Source organism: Pygocentrus nattereri, chromosome 12 (assembly GCF_015220715.1).
Source record: "Pygocentrus nattereri isolate fPygNat1 chromosome 12, fPygNat1.pri, whole genome shotgun sequence".
Classification (NCBI taxonomy): domain Eukaryota; kingdom Metazoa; phylum Chordata; class Actinopteri; order Characiformes; family Serrasalmidae; genus Pygocentrus; species Pygocentrus nattereri.
In genome coordinates, this window is record NC_051222.1 from 37,519,589 (window position 1) to 37,547,304 (window position 27,716).

General features: G+C 42.9%; 1 protein-coding gene across 1 annotated transcript; it reads left to right on the plus strand.

Annotated features, from left to right (window-relative positions):
- Positions 1-1,181: 1,181 nt before the first annotated feature.
- On the plus strand, positions 1,182-27,427 carry LOC108411411 (zinc finger protein 544-like). Its single transcript, XM_017682966.2, has 8 exons — positions 1,182-1,733; positions 13,520-13,925; positions 14,696-15,049; positions 15,175-15,739; positions 22,362-22,487; positions 22,549-22,879; positions 25,674-26,124; positions 26,220-27,427. Exons 1-8 carry the CDS (start codon positions 1,563-1,565, stop codon positions 26,786-26,788), a joined length of 2,973 nt encoding a protein of 990 aa, XP_017538455.2. The 5' UTR covers positions 1,182-1,562; the 3' UTR covers positions 26,789-27,427.
- The last annotated feature ends 289 nt before the right edge of the window (positions 27,428-27,716 follow it).

Sequence of the window (27,716 nt, forward strand, 5' to 3'; positions counted from 1 at the left end):
GTGTAATAGACGTCACGACCCCTGGTTCCTGAGTCTGTGAACCATTTAAAAAGTAAACTTCTTTGTTTACATCTCAACTATCAAATTCAGAAGGAATGTTGGAAAATCAAGTTTAAGTTAAATTAAGATTTGTCATCCTGTTTCTGCAAGGCATCATCTTCAGAATGCGTGGGACTGTAAGTGGAGTCTTGAGGATAAAGAGGATGGTTTTGCCCTCCAAGAATGCAATTTGGACGTTGATGGGGGGCTGCGTGATGTCATGCATCCAATCTTTATGGCTTTGTAACTGGAGAATTAAAATAGCACAAATGTTTCTTTTAATGCCACAAATGCAGCAAAAATGAACGAGACCCTTTTTGTGCGATTTGGATGATGATGGGGGGCTACATGACATCACAGGCAAGAAAATGTATTGTTTAACTTCTTAAAAACGGTAGCAGCACAAACGAACGGTAGCATTTTTATTCCATTTCTCACCACATGGGGGCCAGCTTCACAAAGGTTTTCATCAGCTCTTCTGTAAAGTCTCTGTTCTCTGTTCTCAGTGTGTGAAATGAGGAACAGTCACTCTTCACTCCAAACTCTTGGGAAACTGGTCGACTTTTCAGGTTTACAGACCTGCTGCAGCTCATTGTGAAGTTTTTCAGAGGAATCCGGGCAGAGTTACGGTTTCTAGACTATGAAGGACCAACTGAGTGAGCCAGTCTGCTACAGTGCCACCCTGAAGCCAAGCAGAGCTGCAGCTCTAGTTAGTTAAGACCACCAAAGACAGAAGCTGATTGTGGTTGAAGCAGATAAACAATGAACTTTTTTTCCAAGGTCAACTACTATTACTCTAACTGACAATGAGCTTCACTGAGTCTGGATTTGAATGTTTATTTTACCCTGATGGACAGCACAATGTCAAAATAAATTTATTTACAGGGACCCCCAGAATTCTGATTGTGAGACACTTAGGGGATCCTAGAGATTAATTAGGAGGCCCTAGACCCCCAAGAAGTCCTTGTATTTTGCACTGTGTCATCAATGCAAAAAAAAAAAAAAAACTCAAATCATGGATTAGGTACTCCACAGTGGCTGGTGTGAAGCTTTATTTTTCGTAAGTAAAATAAAATAGTCACTTAGCCCCGCCTACAGCGTAGAAGCAGCGCCACGTCAGCTGTGCTGGAGACCAATCACAGGCCAGTTCCGTAGACATTATTTGAGTGACGCGCGTCTCGACCAATCAGATGCGGAGTTCTGGGCCGCCGCTCCACAGACCGACGGCCGGAGCGCTGGAGGCGGATTGTTTTTAAAGCAGCGCTAATAGAGCCGGACAGCGGGTTTCGGGCTGGACTCGGAGCAGCTGAGCTCAGGTCTGCGGTCAGCAGAGCGATGAGAAGCTCCCTTTATAGAGACCCGAGCGCTGATTAGGGGGTTCTCCTTCAGCACTGATGTTTCTCGTCACCACCTGATCGTGTTCGGCTGCGTTGGTCCAGATTTGGAGCCGCTCTGTAAGTCCAGCTGGTTCTTCCAACATCAGAGCGCTAGTTTCGCTCTGAGGGTCTTTCTTTCTGTCCAGGATGACGGACAAGAAGAGAAGGATGGAGCTTCATCCGTCTGGAGCCCCGAGCAGCGAGGCGGGGGGATCTACTGTCTCCATGGAGGAGCCTGTAAATCAGAGAGGGGCTCACAATCACTGGACTGAGGGGGCTTCATCTGAGGAGACCCTGACCCTGAAGCAGGAGGAGGAGGTTTGTAGAGAACTTTACTTTTCCACACTGTTAAGTTTGGTTCTTCAAGAGTTATCCAGTAAAGAAAGGGAGTAGTTCTGTTTAGAACCATGAGATTGCATGGTGGAATGGTTCTTCAGATCGATGCAGAATGTGCTATCTGTGGTTCTATATAGCACCAAAAAGCTACATTGTCAAGCTTGTAAACAGAAGAACCTTTTTTTGGTGCTACATTGCACCATTTTCAGAAAGGTTCTATATTGAACCATATATAAAACGTTCTCCATTAATCTGAAGAACCATTTCACCATGCAAAGAACCATTTAAGCAGACAAATGGTTCCATTATCTGTACTAAAGAACCCTTGACAATATATAGATCCAGTTCATGCATTAATGGTTCTTTAAATGGTGAAAATGTTCTTCAGGTTGATGGAGAATGTATAGAACACTTTTTTTGAAACTGGTTCTATGTAGCACCAAAAAAGGGTTCTGGACCAATTTGCAAATAGCAACAATAGAAGTTTTTTGGTGCTATACAGAACTTGTGGTGCTGAATAGAACCATTGTCTTTGCTGTAGAACCCTTGACAAACCATAAGTTCTACATAAAACCACTTCATACTTAAATGGTTCTTTGCATGCTGAAATTGTTCTGTCTGTCTGTCTTGTCTGTCTATCTGTCTGTCTTTTTTGTCTGTCTGTCTTATTTCCTTTCTTTTCAAATGTTTCTCTCTGTTGGTTTATTTTTCCGTTTGTTTCAGGCTTCATTTGTTTATTTGTGTTAATTTTAATATTGTGGTTTATAACACTAGCCACTCTTGCATGCATCTTAATATTCCATTAATAATCTGACTAATATGTCAATTGGAATAGAATATGTACCATGTAAACACCTCAGTCAGAATAGTCTAGTCTGACTGAGGCCATTCAAATCACTATTTCTATCCAATTGAACGAGGTGGGTAATCCTATAAATAATCAGTTAAACAGAAGAATAATATCTGTGTAAACTCCTGTATCTGATTACATTCCCTATCGGAAAGTTTAAGTCCGTTCTGCATGTGCGTCGCATCATAGTGAGAGTTTATATCATTCATTACGGCGGAGCAGCAACTGGTCTGCAGAGGAGACAAAGTTCATGCTCTGATCTTTAAAAGACGGCGGTGGGATGGCCCTCCAGCTTATGTGTCTCAGAGCACGACATCTTTCTCTTGGCCTTCTTTAATAAGGACATGAGAAGAACATTTTCCTGAGTCTGACGTCATTTTAAAGCAACTGAAAACGCAAGCACTGCTCACTGCTGCTCATCTCACTCTGACTGGAATCATGTGATGCTGGTTGTCATGGTAACACCTACACTAAGTGGTTTATTATGCATGCATGTAATTTTGGATCTCATTACTTGTAGTGAGCATGTAAACGAAGATTTTCCATCAGATTGTTGAGCAGAGTGAGAATATAAACACCTCAGTGTTAATCTATGAATACAGAATGTATTCAATCAGATTGACAAATGTCTTTGCGTGTAAACACATCCAGTGTTTGTCAGTCTTGGTGCTGGAGGCCTACCACCCTGCACACTTCAGTGTTTTACCTCCTCCCAACACACCTGATCAAACTATTCAGCTCATTAACAGCCGATATTGGGTTAAAGTGTCAGTGTTAAAGCAGGAAAAGCAGTTAAATGTGCGAGGCAGTGGGCCTACAGGACCAGGGCTGAGAAGGGCTCCTCTCTACAACTACATAAACTGATGAGACTCGTCTTTAGATCTGTATTTTTACTCTGGGTTAAATGGGCCATTATGTGTAGAAAGACTTGGTCCAACTTTAACCCCAAAAACTGATTACAGGACTGACTATACTGGAGGCTTCATGCATGCAGCATTTCACCTTAAATTCTTTTCATGCAGATATAACCACAGGTTTGTTTGTGGTGGGTTAACCCTGCTGGCAGTGCAGCACAGAGTTCCATGCTGGTCTAAGCTGGTTTAAACTCACATAACTTAAACAGCAAGTTTAAGTTCATTATACTGAAGATTTTAAACTCTGCATTTTAGAGTAACTAGAATTTTTGTGTTACATTAACGTAAATGCATGTCAAACCTAAAATATCAAGTTAATTAGACATTTCAATTAGAAATCAAGAATTCTGTAACCTGTTAAGCATAATGCATGCTGGACACTGTAGTGACAGAACAATGATGTGCAACTCAAAAAGGAAACTGATTTGCTAGGTTTAGAGTGGAATGCCCCTTTAAAGACCCTCTGCCCAATTAAAACACATTCAAAAAGGTTTTTTGTTAATGGTTAATGTATTTACTGCTGTCTGTTTCTGTAGAATATACAACACATTGCCAAAAGTATTCAGTAGTCTGCCTTCACACGCATATGAACTTAAGTGACATCCCATTCTTAATCCATAGGGTTTAATATGATGTCGGCCCACCCTTTGCAGCTACAACAGCTTCAACTCTTCTGGGAAGGCTTTCCACAAGGGTTAGGAGTGTGTTTATGGGAATTTTTGACCATTCTTCCAGAAGCGCAATTGTGAGGTGAGACACTGATGTTGGACGAGAAGGCCTGGCTCGCAGTCTCCAGTCTAATTCATCCCAAAGGTATTCGGGTTGAGGTCAGGACTCTGTGCAGGCCAGTCAAGTTCTTCCACACCAAACTCACTCATGTCTTTCGGGAATCTTGCTTTATGCACTGGTGCGCAGTCATAATCCCCCCTCCACCAAACTTTACACTTGGCACAATGAAGTACTGTTCTCCTGGCAACCGCCAAACCCAGACTCGTCCATCAGATTTCCAGACAGAAGAGTGATTGATCACTCCAGCGAATATGTTTCCACTGCTCTAGAGTCCAGTGGCGGTGCTGTACACCACTGCATTTGATGCTTTGCATTGTGCTTGGTGATGTAAGGCTTGGATGCAGCTGCTCGGCCATGGAAACCCATTCCATGAAGCTCTCTATGCTGTTCTTGAGCTGATCTGAAGGCCACATGAAGTTTGGAGGTCTGTAGTGATTGACTCTGCAGAAAGTTGGTGACCTCTGCTCACTATGCCCCTCAGCATCCGCTGACCCCGCTCTGTCATTTTACGTGGCCGACCACTTCGTGGCTGAGTTGCTGTCGTTCCCAATCGCATCCACTTTGTTATAATCCCACTGACAGTGGACTGTGGAATATTTAGTAGTGAGGAAATTTCACGACTGGACTTGCTGCACAGGTGGCGTCCGATCACGGTACCACGCTGGAATTCACTGAGCTCCTGAGAGCGACCCATTCTTTCACTAATGTCTGTAGAAGCAGTCTGCAGGCCTAGGAGCTTGGCTTTATACACCTGTGGCCATGGAAGAGATTGGAAAACCAGAATTCAATGATTTGATTGGGTGACTGAATGGTTTTGGAAATATAATGTATGTCCTATTGTATTCTATGTGGCATTTCGACCTTTAGTCTGCTGTTGCCGTTCTCATTCTGGAAACCATTGAAGTGTCACTGGCTGTGCTTACATGTAGAGATTTACACCATTCCGATTGAATTCATTACCGATTATAGAAGAAAACAGAAGTGTTTACAAGCTTTACTGAACAGTCTGATGAAAATCAAATCTAAAGTAATCTAAAAGATCTAAAATTTTACCTCAGCTTCCTGAGATTTTAGTTGGCATTGTTGTATTTTCCATTGTATTTTCCAACTTCAGACTCAGGAAAATGTACTTCACACACGCTGACTAAAGAAGCAGCGAGAGGAAGACGTCACATCCTGCAACAATTTGAGACCGTCCGTCCATTCTCCTGACCGTTTTTAAGTCTTTTAAAGTTAGAAGCATAAACGTCTCTCTTCTGCAGACTAGTTTCCAGCTCCCACAGAGCGTACTTAAACGTTCTGATTGGGAATGTGCTCAGAATAAGGAGTTTATGTGGTTATTATTCTTCTATTTAACGACTTATTTACAGGATTACCCACCTTGCTCAATCAGATAGAAACTGTGTTCCGTATGGCCTATTGGACTAGCCTAGACTAAGGTGTTTACATGGATGTATTCTATTCTGATTGAGCAGTTAGTCTGATTATTAATGGATTATCTGGCTGCATGTAAACGTGGCTACTGTCAGTAAAGCAAGCTATTATGTAGCTGACACATCTGATTAAATCGGAAATGTACATTAAACACATTTAGGGTCAGTTTCCTGAACAGAGAGTCTAATCCTGGACTAAACTGTCCTATCAGCGCAGAATCTTCATTTAGAATAGTAGATCAGAACCAGCCTGTCTGGAAAACTGATTGTAAGTATGCCAGAATCAGCTGATTGAAACATTGTGTTAGTGAGCTAAGCGAGAAGCAAATCCTCAAGAAAAACATCTTTTCAACTGTTCACAGATCAAGAGCTCAGATCATAAACACAGGATGTTTGCACAGAAGTATCAAACACTAGCATAGTGGAAGACTACACCAGCATAACCTCAGGGGTTTACCAAAAGATGCAAATCACTTGTTGGCCTCAAGAACAGAAATGAAAATTGCGGCCACCGTTTGCAAAGAACACTTTCTAAATACAGTGCAGCTATGAATTTTTTTTCAAGCAAAAAAATATTGTTGACCGGTCAAGTCAATCATCCAGCCTCAAAACACAGCCGAACGGTATATCAATGACCGCAAAAATGTCCCTAAAATGCAAGATCTTAAAATGACAACTGGCCTGGTAGAGCATCACTGTGTCAATGGGCAGCAGACATGTGATTTGAGTTGTTCAATTGTAGCCAAGTGTTAAACATGACAGTTTTATTCTAGATTGTGTTAAATTTGTCCAGTTACTTATGGCCCCAGAATTTCAAGGTCAAGAGCCTGATGTTTGTGGCCAGAAACCTTTGTTTTGGCCTAATCTGACCCTTAAAGTGGGAAGTTTGTAGTCAAAATTTTAATGTTTTGCAAATTCCAAGATCTATTCTTTGGTAAGAATACAAGCTTTCTTCTTGCAACTCTTCTAGAAAGCTTGTTTGCATCAAGGCAGCTGAAACAAACCCACCAGAGAGATAGCAAAAACATTAGGTGTGGCCAAACCAATGATTAAACAGAATACGCTCAAACACCAGAAGGCCTAGAAGACCACAGAAAACAACTGTGGTGGAGCACTTCCTCCAGGAGGTTGCTGTATCTGTGTCAAAGTCAACAATCAAGAGAAGACATCAACAAAGAAAATACAGAGGGTTTACCGCAAGATGTAAACCACCAGTAAGCCTCAAAAACAGGAAGACTAGATTAGAATTTTACCAAAAAACATCTTCTGGAACAACATCTTCTGAACAGATGATGCAAAGATTTGCTTCAACTAGAATGATGGGAAGAGAATTCACAGAAGGGAAGTAACTGCTCATGATCCACAGCATACCACCTCATCTGTGAAGCATGGTGGAGGGAGTGTTATGGTGTGGGCATGTATGGCTGTCAGTGGAGCTGGTTCCCTTGTATTTATTGATGATGTGAATACTGACAAAAACAGCAGGATAAATTCTGTAGTATACAGTACATCCAGAAAGTATTCACAGCGCTTCACTTTTTCCACATTTTGTTACAGCCTTATTCCAAAATTGATTACATTTTTTATCACTCAAAATTCTACACACAATACCCCATAATGACAAAGTGAAAAAAAGTTAGTTTGAATGTTTTGCAATTTTATTAAAACAAATCACATGTACATAAGTATTCACAGCCTCATGACACTCAAAATTGAGCTCAGGTGCATCCTGATGTCACATCAACAAGGCATTTTCGTCCACACAACTGCCGCTCATGGGATATTTCCTCTTTTTCGGACCATTCTCTGTAACCCATATATCATAGGACACCGGTTTTATTGTGGTTGGTTCTAATGAAATGGCTTCGAAAACTCTACTGGTCTGTTCCTCAAGCTTTTAATCTATCACCACCAGTACTGTATTGTAATGTTTTTGAAACCCTCATCATAACCATGGCTTCAGCTTTTTCCCCCGTTTCTGTATTTTAGTAGTTAGACCAACACTGGTTGACACCAGATAGGAAACAGAAGGGTGGGTTCTCCTTTTGAGTTTTGGTTCCTTCCAAGGTTTCTTCCTCTTGCTCTTAGCAAGTTTTTCCTTGCCACGGTCACCATTGGTGACACACATGGGGGCTTGGACCACTATTTTTCTGTAAGGCTGCTTTGTGACGACACCTGTTGTAAAAGTGATATATGCTCACCGGTCACTTTATTAGGTACAGGTTGGACCCCCTTTTGCCTTCAGAACTGCCTTAATTCTTCATGACAGACTTTCAACAAGGTGTTGGAAACGTTCCTCAGAGATTTTGGTTGGTTATTTGAGTTCCTGTTGCCTTTCTATCATCTTGAACCAGGCTGCCCATTCTCCTCTGACCTTTCACATCAACAAGGCATTTTCATCCACACAACTGACCGCTCACTGGATATTTCCTCTTTTTCAGACCGTTCTCTGTGAACCCTAGAGATGGTTGAGCGAGAAAATCCCAGTAGATCAGCAGTTTTGAAATACTCAGACCAGTCCGTCTGGCACCAACAACCACGCCACGTTCAAAGTCACTTAAATCCCCTTTCTTCCCCGTTCTGATGCTCGGTCTGCACTTCACCAAGTTGTCTTGACCACCTCTACATGCCCAAATGCATTAAGTTGTGGCCATGTGATTGGCTAATTAGCTATTTGTGTTAACAAGCAATTGAACATTGGACCTAATAAAGTTGCCAGTGACTGTATATATGGTCCTGTAGTTGACAGTACATGTCAGAGCACAAACCAAGCCATGAAATCCAAGTAATTGTCTGTAGACCTCCGAGACAGGATTGTATCGAGGCACAGATCTGGGGAATGGTACAGAAAAATTTCTGCAGCATTGAAGGTGCCAATGAGCACAGTGGCCTCCATCAGCCATAAATGGAAGAAGTTTGGAACCACCAGGACTCTTCCTAGAGCTGGCCGCCCGGCCAGTCTGAGTGAGTAGAAGGGCCTTAGTCAGCGAGGTGACCAAGAACCCAAGAGTCACTCTGACATAGCTTCAGCATTGCTCTGTGGAGAGAGGAGAACCTTCCAAAAGGACAATCCAATCAGGCCTGTTTGTTAGAATGGCCAGATGGAAGCCACTCCTCAGTAAAAGGCATAAGACAGCCCACTTGGAGTTTGCCAAAAGGCACCTGAAGGACTCTCAGACCATGAGAAACAAAATTCTCTGGTCTGATGAAACAAAAATTTAACTCTTTGGCCTGAATGCCAAGCGTGATGTTTGGAGGGAACCAGGCACCACTCATCACCTGGCCAATACCATCTCTACAGTGAAGCATGGTGGTGGCAGCATCATGCTGTGGGGTTGTTTTCTGGCAGCAGGAACTGGGAGATTAGTCAGGGTCAAGGGGAAGATGAATGCAGCAATGTACAGAGACATACTTGAAGAAAACCTGCTCCAGAGCGCTCTGGACTTCAGACTGGGGTGAAGGTTCATCTTCCAACAGGACAACAACCCTAAGCACACAGCCGAGATGACAAAGGAGAGGCTTCTGGACAACTCTGTGAATGTTCTTGAATGGCCCAGCCAGAGCCCAGACTTGAACCCGATTGAACATCTCTGGAGAGATCTGAAAATGGCTGTGCACCGACGCATCCCATCCAACCTGATGGAGCTAGAGAGGTTCTGCAAAGAAGAATGAGAGAAACTGCCCAGAAATAGCTGCCAAGCTTGTAGCATCATACTCAAAAAGACCTGAGGCTGTAATTGCTGCCAAAGGTGCTTCAACAAAGTACTGAGCAAAAGCTGTGAATACTTATGTACATGTGATTTTTGTTGTTGTTTTTTATTTTTAATAAATTTGCAAAACATTCAAACAAACTTTTTTCACTTTGTCATTATTGGGTATTCTTTGTAGAATTTTGAGGGAAAAATGAATTAAATCCATTTTGGAATAAGGCTGTAACAATAAAATCTGGAAAAAGTGAAGCAGTGTGAATAATTTCCAGATGCACTGTATGTAGCTGTATTATCTGTTCCAATTCAGTCATATGCTTCAGAACTTATTGGACAGTGTGTCACAGTGCAGATAGGCAGTGACTCAAAGCATGCTGTAATAGCTACCTTTTTGTTCTGCAGTGGCCAAGTCAATCATCTGACCTCAATTTAATCGAGCATGCATGCTTACTGAAAGGAGAACTGAAGATAACATCCCCCAAGAAGATGAAGGAACTACAGACATCTGCAGTAAAGGCCCAGTAGAGCATCAGAGAAGAAAGTCAGCATCTGGTGATGTCTGTGGATTCCAGTCTTCAGGCAGTCTTTGGAAAGGATTTGCAACGAAGTATTAATAATAACAATTTATAATCATTTTACCTCATCCAGTTACTTTGGTGCCCCTTGAAATGTATAAAAATGGTTGTAATGCCTACACAGATCAGCCAATTTGTATTTTTATCCCTCAGATTAAAGCTGAAAGTCTTCAATTTGAGCTCATATTAATTATTTAACTTACAATAACTTTTTATTTATGGATCTGACTTTACCTAAGCCAAGACTAAATGGGATTTGAATGGTAGTTTTATCCATCCATCCATCCATCCATTATCTTCCGCTTCTCCGGGGTTCGGGTCGCGGGGGCAGCATCCTAAGCAATGAAGCCCAGACCTCCCTTTCCCCAGCCACTTCCACCAGCTCTCCAAGGGGGATTCCGAGGCGCTCCCAGGCCAGCTGGGCGATATAGTCGCGCCAGCGTGTCCTGGGTCTTCCCCGGGGTCTCCTCCCAGGTGGACTCGCCTGTGACACCTCCCGAGGGAGGCGTCCAGGAGGCATCCTAACCAGATGCCCGAACCACCTCAGCTGGCTCCTCTCGACGTGAAGAAGCAGCGGCTCTACTCCGAGTCCCTCCCGGATGACTGAACTTCTCACCCTATCTCTAAGGGAGAGTCCAGACACCCTGCGGAGGAAACTAATTTCGGCCGCTTGTATTCGCGATCTTATTCTTTCGGTCATTACCCAAAGCTCATGACCATAGGTGAGGGTGGGAACGTAGATCGACCGGTAAATCGAGAGCCTTGCCTTATGGCTCAGCTCTTTCTTTACCACAACAGACCGGTAAAGAGCCCGCATCACTGCTGACCCAGCACCAATCCGCCTGTCAATCTCCCGCTCCCTTGTACCATCACTCGTGAACAAGACCCCGAGATACTTGAACTCCTCCACTTGAGGCAAGAGCCTATCCCCGACCCAGAGAGGGCTCTCCACCCTTTTCCGCCTGAGAACCATGGTCTCGGATTTAGAGGTACTGATTCTCATCCCAGCCGCTTCACACTCGGCTGCAAACCGATTCAGCGAAAGCTGAAGTTCGCGGCCTGATGTCCCCAATAGGACCGCATCATCTGCAAACAGCAGCGATGTGACCCTGAGGTCACCAAACCGGACACCCTCCATCCCTTGACTGCGCCTAGAAATTCTATCCATAAAAACTATGAATAGAATCGGTGACAAAGGGCAGCCCTGACGGAGTCCAACTCTCACTGGGAACGAGTCTGACTTACTGCCGGCTATGCGAACCAAACTCCAGCTTTGTTTGTACAGGGCCTGAATGGCTCGTAGCAAAGAGCCATGTACCCCGTACTCCCGAAGCACCTCCCACAGAATACCCCGGGGAACACAGTCGAATGCCTTCTCCAGATCCACAAAACACATGTGGACTGGTTGGGCAAACTCCCATGAACCCTCCAGAATCCTGGAGAAGGTGAAGAGTTGGTCCAGTGTTCCACGACCAGGGCGGAACCCGCACTGTTCCTCCTGGATCCGAGGTTCGACTATAAGCCGGACTCTCTTCTCCAGTACCCCTGCATAGACCTTGCCAGGGAGGCTGAGGAGTGTGATTCCCCTGTAGTTGGAACACACCCTCCGGTCCCCTTTTTTAAAAAGAGGCACCACCACCCCAGTCTGCCAATCCAGTGGCACCGCCCCCGATGTCCACGCAATGTTGAAAAGGCGTGTCAGCCATGACAGCCCCACAACATCCAGAGCCTTGAGGAACTCAGGGCGGATCTCATCCACCCCTGGAGCCTTGCCACCAAGGAGCTTCTTAACTACCTTAGCGACTTCGGCCTCAGTAATGGACAAGCCTATTCCCATGTCCCCAGACTCAGCCTCCTCACTGGAGAACGTGTCGGTGGGATTGAGAAGGTCCTCAAAGTATTCCTTCCACCACCCAATGACGTCTTCAGTCGAAGTCAGCAGCACACCATCTCCACTATATACAGTGCTAGTGGCACACTGCTTTCCCCTTCTGAGTCGCCTGACGGTTTGCCAGAATCTTTTCGGAGCCGACTTAAAGTCAGTTTCCAAGGCCTCACCGAACTCTTCCCACACCCGGGTTTTTGCCTTGGCGACAACTGAAGCCGCAGATCGCTTGGCCTGTCGATACCTGCCAGCTGCCTCTGGTGTCCCACAGGCCAACCATGCCCGGTAGGACTCCTTCTTCAGCTTGACGGCATCTCTCACCTGGGGTGTCCACCACCGGGTTCGAGGATTACCGCCCCGACAGGCACCAACTACCTTACGGCCACAGCTACAGTCAGCCGCTTCCGCAATGGAGGAACGGAACATGGCCCATTCTGAGTCAATGTCCCCCACCTCCCCCGATATCTGGTCAAAGTTCTGACGGAGGTATGAGTTGAAGATCAATCTGACAGGTTCTTCTGCTAGACGTTCCCAGCAAACCCTCACTATACGTTTGGGCTTGCCTGGTCTGACCGGCATCTTCCCCCACCACCTGATCCAACTCACCACCAGGTGGTGATCAGTTGACAGCTCAGCTCCTCTCTTTACCCGAGTGTCCAAAACACATGGCCGCAAGTCCGATGACACGACTACAAAGTCAATCATTGAACTGCGGCCTAGGGTGTCCTGGTGCCATGTGCACTTATGGACATCCTTGTGTTCAAACATGGTGTTCGTGATGGACAAACTGGTAGTTTTAATCTATGCTCATTATAAGGTATGAAAAAACCTGTTCGGACTACTTCTCTGGTGCATAAACATGTAAGACAAGGGTATGAATGGACTATTGGGATATGTACTAGTGGGATAACACACAATATGTTGACGTAAAACAAGTACCCTTCAGGCACAGAAGGGTATTGGTGCACAGTGTGTGTATGTACATCGATCAGGCATAACATTAAGATCACCTCCTTGTTTCTACGCTCATTGTCCATTTTATCAGTTCCACTTACTGTATAGGTGCACTTTGTAGTTCTACAATTACATTAATACACCACCACCACGTCAGTGTTACTGCAGTGCTGAGAATGATTCACCACCCAAACAGTACCTGCTCTGTGAGGGTCCATGGGGGTCCTGACCACTGAAGAACAGGGTAACAGAGTATCAGAGAAACAGATGGACTACAGTCTGTAACTGTAGAACTACAGAGTGCAGCTATACAGTAAGTGGAGCTGATAAAATGGACAATGAGTGTAGAAACGAGGTGGTCAGATTGTTATGCCTGATGGTGTGTGTAAGATGAAATGAACATGTGTCGAACTCCAGCTGTAATCCTTCGAGAAGTTACTTCTTGACTCGTCTTGTTGACAACATATAGGGACAAATATGAGTATTTAGAGGCAACGAAGGAATATTAGTGTTGTTACAATATTATGAAATTAAAAATATATACATAAAACATATTAAATGGAAATAAAAGCTGACATACTGTTTGGAAACGTTGACCAAAAACACAGTTTTACCTGATTGTACCTTTTTAATAAGTGTAATCTTCCTATCTTTCTAACAGGAATGTGAGGACATAAAGCCCACCTTTCTCCCTAAAGTGGGACCAAAACAATACCAAGATAAAGGTGGTGGAGGCCAGGAGGGTCAAAACGGTCTAGTAGTTATTAAAACAGAACAAAGTCGTCCAGAAGAAAGCAGCTCCTTTGTACATGGTGGTGAAAACCAGCACGTCCTCCAACAGTCTAAGAATGTGTCCAGCCCATCATGTGAGCCTCCATCAACCTCGAAGGAGGCATGGGTGAATCAGCACACACTCAAGGAAGACATATGCAACTCATTAATCATTATTAAAATGGAGCCAGATGAACGAGAACTCAATTCCAGTGGCAGGCATTGTGTCCTTTATGAGCCGGAGGGGGTGTCCAACTTGCTGACTCTCTGTAAAACTGAGGATCTGAACACTTCAGGTAAGTAAACTGCATTTACAGCAGGCTTGATGTTCCTGGATATGTTCCTGGACCATGATCCAAAGTTATAAGTGATAAACTTAAAGGTGATTATATTGGAAGACAAGCTAAACAATCACTCAAACAAAACTTTATCCTATGCTGGATAATGATTTTGGCTGCTTGTATTCACCTAACCTAGCTGGATGTCCAGTTTGTCAACCACATTGACCGTCTTCGAGGGTGTTTATCCAGCTACTAGCAAAAACAGTCCTCAGCCTCTTATTCAACAGGGTACTAAAACTTTAAATGATGGAAATCAATCAATCAACCTTTACTTTGACTTGTACATTGAGGGTGACACTCATTTACAATGTAGCTGAATAAATTACATTGAAAAAGGTGAAAATTAAATTTGACAACTAAAACTAATGAAAATAATTAAGAGAAAGATTTATATAAAAAAAAGAAAACAGCTCAAATGGAAAGTAAGATATGAATTAATTATATAATAACTCATTGAAATTAAGTAAAAGAACCAACTTAGTAGGCAATAAGAAAAGTAAAATTTTAGAAAATCCAAATTATTTACTAGAACAGTAAAAGGATTCTCATAATATAAAACAGTTGCAATAAAATACTAAAATAAAAATTAATAATAATAATAAGGAGAAAGGAAAGGTTAAACAGAAACAGCTACTGGCTGTCTGAAGGTGGCTAGAGTTTTAAAATGACATGTGACTTGAAATGTGACATGATAATAAGTGTGATTTTCTCATGTTTTATAACAGGAATCTCAGGATACAACGTCCCAACTCTTATCCCTAAAACAGAAGCGCTGCCCACATCAGTAGAGCACGTAGAAGATGATGGTGGGGATGAATTTGAAAGTAAGAACCAGCACACACTCGAAGAGGATGTACACGGTTCACTAGATATTACTATTAAAATGGAACCAGATGAACAAGAAGTGATTTCCAGTGGTGAACACCACATCCTTCATGAGCTGGAGGAGGTGTCCAACTTGCCACCTGTCTGTAAAACCGAACCAAGCACTCTGGGAATGCCTTACTCTGCATACATTGATGGAGAGCCATGGCATGAATACAGTGGAAAAGAGGAAAATGGAGGTTTTAATACTTCAGGTAATTTTACAAATGGATGTTTGTTTTTCTCCTGCAGTGTAAAGTTAGAATAAGTTAGCTTAAAGACCCAAAAATAGCAAAAAACAGTGATTTTGATTGTTAATTTCCAACGTTTACCATTTCAGGTGAGTGCAACCAGCTGTCTGGTGAAGAACACAAAGGACTGAAGTCATATCCCTGTTCCGAGTGCGGGAGAACCTTCTCTCAGTCGTCCTCCTTTTACAGACACATGAGAATCCACACTGGCGAGAGGCCGTTCCAGTGTTCTCAGTGCAATAAGACTTTCATTCAGTCAAATACGTTTAAAATCCACCAGAGAATTCATACCGGAGAAAAGCCTTACAAGTGCTCGGACTGTGGAAAGAACTTCAGACGCTTGGACAACCTGAGGATCCACCAGAGAGCTCATACCGGGGAGAAGCCGTACAAGTGTTCTCACTGTCCGAAGACCTTTACGCGCTTAGATATCCTGCAGAACCATGAGAGAATACATACTGGAGAGAAGCCATATCAGTGTTCTCACTGCTCTAAGACCTTCACACGGTCCAGCGTCTATCAGGTCCATCAGAGAACGCACACAGGAGAGAGGCCGTACAAGTGTTCCATCTGTGGAAGGCAGTTTCTAGACCTTTCAAATCTTAGAAACCATGAAAGGACACATACAAAGAAAAGGCCGCACCACTGCTCAGTGTGATAGGCCTCTCTTTCAGTTAGCACCTTAGAAAAACCTCATCACTGTTCCATCTGTGGGATGAACTATAGTGTATTGTCTGTTCTTGTATATCTTTAGAAGAAAGACAGACTTTCTCCCACGTCTTCATAGGTGAGGAACCATAATCAAACGTGTTACGGAGAAGTTTAAAGAAAATCTTCATCTTCCATGGAACTGCAACGACTTTTATCTCATAAATGTACAACCCCATTTCCAGAGAAGACGCTGTGCAAAATGTAAAAAAAATCATTTCAACCCCATATTTTATTTAAATGGTACAAAGACAACACATCAAATGGTGAAACTGAGAAATTGAAAAAGAAAAAATATGCCCATTTTCAATTTGATGCCAACAACATGTTCTAAAGTTGGGAAAAAACACTGGGTAGTTAATTGGCAACAGGTCAGAAATGTGATGGAATATTAAAAAGTAAAAATGAGGAGGGGTTCACCACTCTGTGAAAGACTGCAGCATCAAATTCAAGAAGAACATTTTTCAACATTAAACAAAAAAGAACTTTTGCTTTTCATCATCTATGGAACATAATAACATTAAAAGATTTAGAAAAATCTCTGTATGCAGGGGACGAGGCCAAAAACTAGTATTGATATTTGGGCCCTCAGACGGCACTGCATTAAAAACAGACATGATTCTGTAGTGGAAATCACGGCATGGGCTCAGAAACACGTCTGAGAACCACTGTCTGTGAAAACAGTTCATCACTGCATCCAAACTCTAAAACGAAAACCACATAAAAATAGGATCCAGAAACGCTGCCGCCTTCTCTGGGCAGTAGCTAATTTTAAATGGACTAAGAGGAAGTGGAAAACTTTTTATTTATGGATCTGACTTTACATAAGCCAAGACTAAATGGGATTTGAGTGGTAGTTTTAATCTATGTCCATGAACCCAACTCTCAAAGTGCTGGAGACTCCAGTTCAATTCAGTTCAATTCAACTTGGTCATTATACAGTATGAAAAAAACTGTTCGGGCTACTTCTCTGGTGCATATACATGTAAGACAAGGGTATGAATGCACTATTAAGATATGTACTAGTGGGATAACAGACAATATGTTGGCATAAAACAAGTACGAAAAATAGATAATAAATGCATAATGAACTAGAGGCACAGAAGGGTATTGGTGCCCATAGTTTTTTGGAAATGGGGTGGTATACCACAGCCTGGCAGTGGGTCCTCTTCCACCCGAGGACGTCATTTTGCACTGCCATATTTCTACAGTAGCTCAGAACAGACAAACCAAACACTGTGTCTTTCACACAGTTGAATTTGGTGACTGGTTGGAAGATGTAGAAAGAAGAAACAGTGGTTTCTGATGGTGCTGGCTGACCATTTTGTGTCATGAGAAGTTTAAGAACCCACTTTTTAACAAATGGAGTGTCAGACGTATTATTTACAAGAAAAAAGCAAGTCAGGCCAAATCCTCGTTGTCAAGGAATTGAAAACCAAAAACGACAATCGAGACAGGCACTGGCAGAAAACCTGACAGCAGAATTTAGGTTTCATCAACATGACATTGATGAAAGCTGAGTTACCTTTACAAGTCATGCTGACAGTCCATGACTGAGGTGTCCTTGAGCAAGACATCTAACCCCCAACTGCTCCCTGGGTGCCATGGATAGAGCTGCCCACCACTCTGGGCAAGTGTGCTCACTGCCCCTAGTGTGTGTGCGTGCTCAGTAGTGTGTATGTGGTGTTTCACTTCACGGATGGTTAAATGTGGAGGTGAAATTTCCCTGTTTGTGGGTTAGTAAGGGTCACTTATTACTAATAAGGGTCACTTAAAAAAGCAAACTCAGAAGTTGATTGATCAGTTGCAGTATGCCCTCATATACACATTGATCCCGGTCACACCTGGTCACTTCATGCATCTTGAAAGATCGAGATACATTTGACCACGAAGAGTAAATACATGTGGCTAAAATCTCATCAGGATACAATCCAGATACTAAACACATGAAGTGACCAGGTGTAAACAGGGTCATATTTTACATTAATATTTATATGTATTGTGCAACTGCTGTCCATTAAAAGGAGAGCACTCAGCAGTCCCATGAGCTGTCCACAGTAAAAGATACCACTCATTAATGGAATACAATACTGTAACACTGTGGCAGATCCTCTTCCGTCTGCTTTTACATACCCCACTTCATTGAGGGCACCCTGTCTGCTGAAGAACCAGTATATGGGTAGAGGAATCAAGGAGGAGATGAAGAACTGGGCAGGGTGTGAAAACTTAGTCACAGGTTATCAAAGAGAAAAACATGCAGTAGGTTATCTAGAACAGAAGAAGGGTTCCCCCATGCGTTAGTTATTGCATGTCTATGCAAATATGCCTATACAGTATGGATCCTGCATGTCTGACATTTTATGAGTTATTCTCTCAGCTTCACTGTAATCAGTTTATATATTTGGACATGCTTTTTTACACGATTAGCAAAAGGTTTTAACTTCTACTTGTTAACATTTAACAACGTCACTGTGTGTGACCTATGTCTTCCATTTGTTATAATTTTTACATAGATTACAAGAAATGCAATGTAATAATTGCACTACTCTTTTATAACCAATAAAGTTTTAAATAACACTTTGCAAGTTCCTGTTTTTCTGTTTACTGGCTAAAATTCATTAAGAGGCCGGTACTCTGCAGCTTCCTGTGCACATTCTGAATGTTTGATAATATTTTAGAGCATTATTTTACACACAATGACAGAAATGGCAAATATTTATATACTATATTTCCAAAAGTATTCGGTCATCCATCCAAATCATTGAATTCAGGTATTCCAGTCACTTCCATGGTCACAGGTGTATAAAGCCGAGCCCCTAGGCCTGCAGACTGCTTCTACAGACATTAGTGAAAGAATGGGTCGCTCTCAGGAGCTCAGTGAATTTCAGCATGGTATCGTGATCAGACGCCACCTGCGCAGCAAGTCCAGTCGTGAAATTTCCTCACTATTAAATATTCTACAGTCAACTGTCGGTGGGATTATAACAAAGTGGAAGCGATTGGGAACGACAGCAACTCAGCCACGAAGTGGTCGGCCACGTAAAATGACAGAGCGGGGTCAGCAGATGCTGAGGTCACCGACTTTCTGCAGAGTCAATCACTACAGACCTCCAAACTTCATGTGGCCTTCAGATCAGCTCAAGAACAGCGTAGAGAGCTTCATGGAATGGGTTTCCATGGCTGAACAGCTGCATCCAAGCCTTTGTTTCCTGTGTAAGGAACTCTTTATGCTTCAGCACCAAGAGATTTTGGACAATTTCATGCTCCCAACTTTGTGGGAACAGTTTGGGGACAGCTCTGCATCTGAATCTTATCCTATAAAAGCATGCTGTGTTGGCCTGTTCAAGTAAGAGTAGGAGAAAAGGGGTTCAGACACCCTCCCCCTGAGCTGAAGGACTGGGCAGCGGGCAGAACAAACCCGACACAGAACTGCTTTAATGTGAAATCAGCTTATCAGTGACTGCGTGTTTAGAACCTCTGACAGTAACAGAAACGGCCCCCAGCTTCGCTTAAAGGGGGATTATAATCGTTTCAGTTTGGAGAAATGAGTGAGTGAAAGCTGGAGTGTGTCAGGAGGGCAGACTGGGGTCCTGAGGGTCTCAAAGGCAGCGCAAGCCTCTGCAACACCCACTTCATACGCTCCTGTTTCTGTCTGCCAGCTGAGTGAGTAGCACTGTGTGTGGCCCAGATCAGTGACAGATGAAGAAATAATGTGGATACTGTTCAGTACACTCTCAAAAAAGAGGGTTCATAAAGGGTTCTGTAGGAAAGACGGTGGTTCTGTATGGAACCATGAACAATCACCCTTTGCCTTCTTGAATCATTCTTGATATGGTGAAATGGTTCTTCAGATTGATCGATGTGGTGTATACGGTTCTTTAGAGCACCAAAAATGGTTCTGTTTTTGTAACTAATATTAACTAAGGACTAAGGTGTTCTCAAAAAACCTCAGTATGAAGAGCGATGTAGCCCTGACACTTCGCCCTACCCCTCTATCTCAACAAAAATTGGGACACCCTACCACTAGATGTGAATGCACAAAATAGAAGGCTAAGGGCTAAGTGGTAGGGGTGAGGGGTGAAATGGGATTGGGCCTAAAACTCCTAAGTACTGTCCTAACTTTAGGCTAAATTCCAACAAGGTCCTGACTTCTGTTTAAAGTCCGTTTCTCTGGTTTTTAGGCGGCTGAGTCAGGCAGCGTAGTTCACTACCAGCATAATGAGCTCCATTTGTTTCTACCGTAAAACGCGGCTTTCACTGGGAGATGTTTTTCTTTTCTAACTCTGCGTTTTAAACATCTCAGATGCTGCCGACTCGAACTCCACCGCCCCTCTGATCACCTTCCTGTGCTAATGTTGATGATGAAATATTACTGTGATGGTGGTGAATAATGAGGAGCCGGAGCTGAACATGTGTCTGTTTATTAGGAGGAGTAACATTAGTGCGCTCTGCTGAAGCGTTTAGGAAATGGAGACTGAAACTGAGGAGCGGCGACGCTCTGATTAACAACAGGGCAGTTGATGGTTGACTTCATTTCTGTAATATAGTACCTAATTTGCTCCTGTAATATGGATTTGTGAAAATTCTTATCTTGACGCGCCAGATTTTAAGTTAAGAGATGGGACATTTCTGTAATACGATCGTCTGTAAACTTAGCAAACTGATGTTGTTTAAACAATCAGCTGAGTTAACGTTTCTCTCTCTCTTATCAGGAGAACCGTCCATCTTTTCTCACAGCAACAGCAAAGGTGGCAAGGTTTGTGTGATGAATACACTCAATGGCCACTTTATTATAACTCATATCTATACTTTCTAAAAATTCTATCAGCTCCACTGACCATATAGTTTCACTTTGTAGTTCTACAGTTACAGACTGTAGTCCATCTGTTTCTTTGCACCCTGTTCTTCAATGGTCAGGACCCCAATGGACCCTCACAGAGCAGGTACTATTTGGGTGGTGTGTGTTGTGCTGGTCTGAGTGGATCAGACACAGCAGCGCTGCTGGAGTTTTTAAACACCTCAGTGTCGCTGCTGGACTGAGAATAGTCCACCAACCAAAAATATACAGCAAACAGCGTCCTGTGGGCAACGTCCTGTGACCACTGATGAAGGACTGGAGGATGACCAACACAAACTGTGCAGCAGCAGATGAGCTGTCGTCTCTGACTTTACATCCACAAGGTGGAGTGTCTAATAGAGTGGACAGTGAGTGGACACAGTGGTTAAAGCTGTGTCTGATCCACTTGTACCAGCACAACACACACTAACGCACCACCACCACCACCACGTCAGTGTTACTGCAGTGCTGACAATGATCCACCATCTGAATAGTACCTGCTCTGTGAGGGTCCATGGGGGTCCTGACCACTGAAGAACAGGGTAACAGAGTATCAGAGAAACAGATGGACTACACTCTGTAACTGTAGAACTACAAAGTGCAGCTATACAGTAAGTGGAGCTGATAAGATGGACTGTGAAGGTGGAAACGAGGTGTGTGTATAATTTAACTATAGTCTAAAGCATATTTTAATAATCTTCATATGATAAGTTAGTCTTTACATGGTGAATAAATAAATGTTGAATGAGTCTTATATAATGACTGGTGGTCATGCACCGATTTAAAGAAGCAAACGACAACAGGAGAAGACTTTAGCTAACAGGCTAACGTTAAAAGGGAGTTTGGTGAGGTTAACGTTACATTAATTCTCTGGAGAACCTGGTTACGTTTATCTAAGTTATGAATTTGCTTCTTTCACTGAAAAAGACAAACATTGCACTAAAAATTAAATGTTTTACTCGTACTGCCTAAACTTAGCCTCCTGCTACTTACTCGAATTTTCCGTTCCACCTTAAATCGCGCCGCAGCTGCATCCTGCTACCTGCACAGGCGCCGGAGTGAGGCGAACATTTAAGGTGGAACGGAAAGTTCGACAATTAAGCTAACTTTAGCTTCCTGGCGATTATCGTATTAATACCCGGGTTAAACGAGTTACCTCACCTCCGTAATCCTTAGTCTCAAATTCAGACCCGTGTCAGCAAAGAAGGGAGAAGAAGAAAGAAAAGAAAAAGGAACGGAAAACGGACCAAAACAAAGAGGCCTGCTGCTGTTTACGTTGCCATGGTGACTGCGTCACTGCGCGCTCTGTCCTAAATAGTGCCGTTTTTTTAGCTTTTAGCTAAATGTTTTCAGTTTCTGGATAATATTTTTGTCTTTAAAGGTGAAGTTTCATGAAGTAAAAATATCCTGATATGATCTCTTTCATTAATGTCCACAAAAATGTGGAAGAATTACTTTAATTGGTCTTCAGTGTTCTAACTTCAATGTTTTAAGTAGCTCATGAAAATGTAAATATCATGTTGTATTAAATTACATGAAAGTAATTACTCTATTATATTAAATTCCATTAAAACGCCTTAGAATAACCATAAAATAAGACCAGAATATAACGGCTTAGAAGCGAAGACACGCTTAGCCCCGCCCATAGCGTAGGAAACACCGCCACGTCAGCAGTCCTGGAGACCAATCACAGACTCAGTTCTTTGAGTGACGCGCGCCTCGACCAATCAGATGCGGAGTTCTGGGCCGCCGCTCCACAGACCGACGGCCGGAGCGCTGGAGGCGGATTGTTTATAAAGCAGCGCTAATAGAGCCGGACAGCGGGTCTCGGGCTGGACTCGGAGCAGCTGAGCTCAGGTCTGCGGTCAGCAGAGCGATGAGAAGCTCCCTTTATAGAGACCCGAGCGCTGATTAGGAGGTTCTCCTTCAGCACTGATGTTTCTCGTCACCACCTGATCGTGTTCAGCTGCGTTGGTCCAGATTTGGAGCCGCTCTGTAAGTCCAGCTGGTCCTTCCACCATCAGAGCGCTAGTTTCGCTCTGAGGGTCTTTCTTTCTGTCCGGATGACGGACAAGAAGAGAAGGATGGAGCTTCATCCGTCTGGAGCCCCGAGCAGCGAGGCGGGGGGATCTACTGTCTCCATGGAGGAGCCTGTAAATCAGAGAGGGGCTCACAATCACTGGACTGAGGGGGCTTCATCTGAGGAGACCCTGACCCTGAAGCAGGAGGAGGAGGAAAAGGAAGAGGAGGTCTGTAGAGAACTTTACTTTTTCACACTTCCACACTGTTAAAGGGCAAGTCCACCCAATTATGAAAGCTATAAAATCAGTCAGAACTGTTCACAGTGGTGGTGATAGGAACCAGGCGTCCACCTCTAAAAGCTCCGTCACAGAAAGTTCCTACATGAAATGATTATAAATGCACTGCCTGATGTCTGAGGTGTTCATTTACGTGAGTTTTTTGCTAAAATATCGGCCTAAAACGTTGTAATCAATTTATTTTAATACATTCGTGGTGGAGGGACACATGCCGAGCGTCGTAATGCAAAATAGTCCCCAAAGAAAACGTGTTTTTCCCAGATCTACTGTTGCTTTACCAACTCAGAAGACTGGTGTAGGTTCTCTGGTGATTCTGGATAGTAAATAAAGTGTCTATATCTGTGTTGTAGTCATGGTGACCCCTGGTTCCCATCACCACCACTGTAAAGACATCTGAACCATTTCACACCAAACCCTCTGAATCTGTCTTTTCATACCACAGAAATCCAGCTCAAAGTGCTTCACAATGCAAAGTATAGACAGCAGAGGAAGAAAAGACAAGATAATCGAAAATAAAATGAACAAATAATAAATAGCAGGAAAAGGGAAGGGATATATTAACTTTATATATAAACTTTATACAAATTAAGTAGCAACCAATCAAGTTGTTGATATTGTTATATCAAGCCCATAGTCACACGGTTCGACTTAACACTGGAACGCACACTGAGCGAGAGATATAGCAGTTGATAAAATGTCATTATTATGTTAGATGAAGTTTAAACACAGTATTGGTTGGTTGGTTAGTGTAGTGGGTAACACCTCTGCCGTCTACGCTGTAGACTGGGGTTTAATCCCCCACCTGGGTAAACACCCTACACTATACCAATAAGAGTCCTTGGGAAAGACTCCTAATACCACCTTCGCCTACCTGTATAAAAAAAAAAAAAAGAAAAAAGATCAAGATCAAATTGTCAGTTGCTCTGGATTAGAGCGTCTACCAAAATGCTGTAAATGTATTGGGTTCCTGTTGTGGACGGAAAGTGATTTGACTTAATACAGTGTTAATTTAATCAGCACCCCCACTTCCCAAATCCCTGCCTGAAGCATCAAAGGTTCTAATCCACAGTAGTTCCTTCCTGCATGGAGAGCCCTTAAATTCCACATTAACCAATTCCTCTGTACACAACAGTTTGAACTCTGATATGTTGGTGGATTTCCTCCCATCTGCTGCTTCCACAACATTTCTATAGGATTAAAGTCAGGACTTTGACTTCGCCTTTAACTTTATTCTACTATAACTGATCTTTGTTAGAATGGCTTGTGTGCTTAGGGTCGTTGTCTTGCTGCCTGACCCACGTTCTCTTGAGTTTCAGGTTTCCTTTAGAATTTGTTGGTATAATTCAGGGTTCCTTGCTCTATCAATGATGCCAGGTCATCCTGGCCCAGGTGCAGCAAAATAGGCCCAAACCATAATACTACCACCACCATGTTTCACAGATGGGATTAATTTATGCTGGAATGCAGCGTTTTCCTCTTCCCGAAAATAACGCTTCTCATTTAAACCAGAAAGATTTATTTTATTCTCATCCATTCACTAAACATTGTTCCAGTAGCCTTCTGGCTTGTCCACATGATCTTCAGCAAACTGCAGACGAGCAGCAATGTTCTTTTTGGAGAGCAGTGGCTTCTCCTTGCAACCCTGTCATGCACACCATTGTTGTTCAGTGTTCTCCTGATGGTGGACTCATGAACATTAAGATTAGCCAATGTGAGGCCTTTAGTTGATTAGAAGTTACCCTGGGTTCCTTTGTGACCTCAGAGACTACTACACGCTTTCCTCTTGGTGTGATCTTTGTTGGGCTACCATTCCTGAGGGGTGTACCAGGCTCGTGAATTTCCTCCATTTGTACACAGTCTGTCTGATTGTGATTGGTGAAGTCTAAATTCTTTAAAGATAGTTTGGCAAACTTTTCCAACCTGATGAGCACCAACAACTCTCCTCAGAAGTCTCCTTTGTTCGTGCCATGATACACTTCCACAAACATGTTTTGTGAAGATTAGACTGTTAGATCTCCATTCTTTAAATAATAATTGCCATCCCATTGAGTGAAAACATCCAAATCTAATTTCAGTCCATGACTGAGGTGTCCTTGAGCAAGACACCTAACCCCCAATTGCTCCCCGGGCGCCGTGGATAGGGCTGTCCACCGCTCCGGGCAAGTGTGCTCACTACCCCCTAGTGGGTGTGTATTCACTAGTGTGTATGTGGTGTTTCACTGCACGGATGGGTTAAATGAGGTGAAATTTCCCCGTTTGTGGGATTAAAAAAGTATCACTTAAATTATGTGCTAATCCTGAAGGTTCACAAATTTTTGCCTTTCACATGTAATATTGGATCATTTTCTATAAACAAATGTCCAAATATTTTTGTCTCATTTGTTTTTTAAGTGGGTTCTGGAAAATTTGATGATGTTTTAGGTCAAATTTATGCAGAAATACAGAAAATTCTAAAGGGTTTACAAACGTTCAAGTACCACTGTCCGTTAGTAATAGAGTTTAATAGAATTCTAAATTATAAACATATCAGAAATAAAGCAGTAGAAAAAACAGCACATGTTCTTCATATTGTTTTGATCTTTTGTGTGTGATCTTTTGTATGAACTCCATGCAGCAAAAATCTTCCTCTTTGAAGTGGTAAAATTGAGGAAACCTTGGATGATTCACAAACACAAAGATTGAACCCTTTGTTTAGTACGAGTGATTTTCCCATGTTTTCTAACAGGAATGTCAGGACATGAAGCCCATGTTTCTCCCTAAAAGAAAACCAATGCAACAGCAAAACGAAGGTGGTGGAGGCCAAGAGGGTCAGAACAGTTTGTCATTAGTTATTAAAACAGAGCAAGGTGGTCCAGAAGAAAGCAATCCGTTTGAACACAGTGGCGAAGACCAGGATGTGTCCAGTCTGTCCCCTGTTTGTGAACCTCCATCAATCTCTGAGATGTGGGAGAGTCAGCACACACTCGAGGAAGATGTACGCAGTTCACTAATTATTATTAAAGTGGAACCAGATGAACAAGGACTGAGTTCCAGTGACAACTATCATGTCTTTCATGAGCGGGAGGGGATGTCCAACCTGCCAACTGTCTGTAAAATTGAACCAGACTGTGCTTATGGTGACGAAGAGCCACTGCAAAATTGTGGAAAAGAGGACAATGAGGGTCTTAATACTTCCGGTAAGTAAACCGAACAACACGTCTTACATTACTGGATGTTTCTACCATAAAAATGAATGAAAAGCCTTAAAATGCCCCAAATGGTTTCATTTCAGGTGAATGCAGCCAGCCGCCTGTGGAGGAACACAAAAGACTGAAGTCATATCCCTGTTCCGAGTGCGGGAGAACCTTCTCTCAGTCGTCCTCCTTTTACAGACACATGAGAATCCACACTGGCGAGAGGCCGTTCCAGTGTTCTCAGTGCAATAAGACTTTCGTTCAGTCAAATACGTTTAAAATCCACCAGAGAATTCATACCGGAGAACAGCCTTACAAGTGCTCGGACTGTGGAAAGAACTTCAAGCGTCTAGATAGTCTGAGGATCCACCAGAGAACTCATACCGGGGAGAAGCCGTACAAGTGCTCTCACTGTCCGAAGACCTTTACGCGCTTAGATATCCTGCAGAACCATGAGAGAATACATACTGGAGAGAAGCCATATCAGTGTTCTCACTGCTCTAAGACCTTCACGCGGTCCAGCGTCTATCAGGTCCATCAGAGAACGCACACAGGAGAGAGGCCTTACAAGTGTTCCATCTGTGGAAAGCAGTTTCTAGACCTTTCAAATCTTAGAAACCATGAAAGGACACATACAAAGAAAAGGCAGAACCACTGCTCAGTGTGATAGACCTCTCTTTCAGTTAGCACCTTAGAAAAACCTCATACATGTGGCTAAAATCTCATCAGGATACAATCCAGATACTAAACACATGAAGTGACCAGGTGTAAACAGGGTCATATTTTACATGAAATATACTTTGTGCAAGTGCTGTCCATTAAAAGGAGAGCACTCATCAGTCCCATGAGCCTTCCACTTCCCTGAGGGCACCCTGTCTGCTGAAGAACCAGGAGATGGGTAGAGGAATCAAGGAGGAGATGGAGACTGGGCAGGGTGTGAAAACTTAGTCACAGGTTATCAAAGAGAAAAACATGCAGTAGGTTATCTAGAACAGAAGAAGGGTTCCCCCAGGCGTTAGTTATTGCATGTCTATGCAAATATGCCTGTACAGTATTGATCCTGCATGTCTGACATTTTATGAGTTATTCTCTCAGCTTCACTGTCATGAGTTTATATATTTGGACATGCTTTTTTACACGATTAGCAAAAAGTTTTTTAACTTCTACCTGTTAACATTTAATATGACAACAACGTCACTGTGTGTGACCTATGTCTTCCATTTGTTATCATTTTTTACATAGATTACAAGAGATGTAATGGAGTGATTGCACTACTCTTTTATAACCAATAAAGGTTTAAATAACACTTTGCAATTTCCTGTTTTTCTGTTTATAAAAAGGCCGGTACTCTGCAGCTGTCCCTGTAGACTTTTTGAATGTTGGATGGTTTAGAGCAAAGGCAATGACAAGAATGCATACAAAATATGTTTAATTTATCAATATTTATTCATTTAGAAATAAAAATAATAAATGGCTCTTCATTGAGAATCCGCTCCGAACATTCTGAATCTCATCCTACAGAATCACTCTGTGTTGGCCTGCTGAGGTGAGAGGGGACGAAAACGGGCTTCCCCCGAACTGAAGGACCAGGCAGC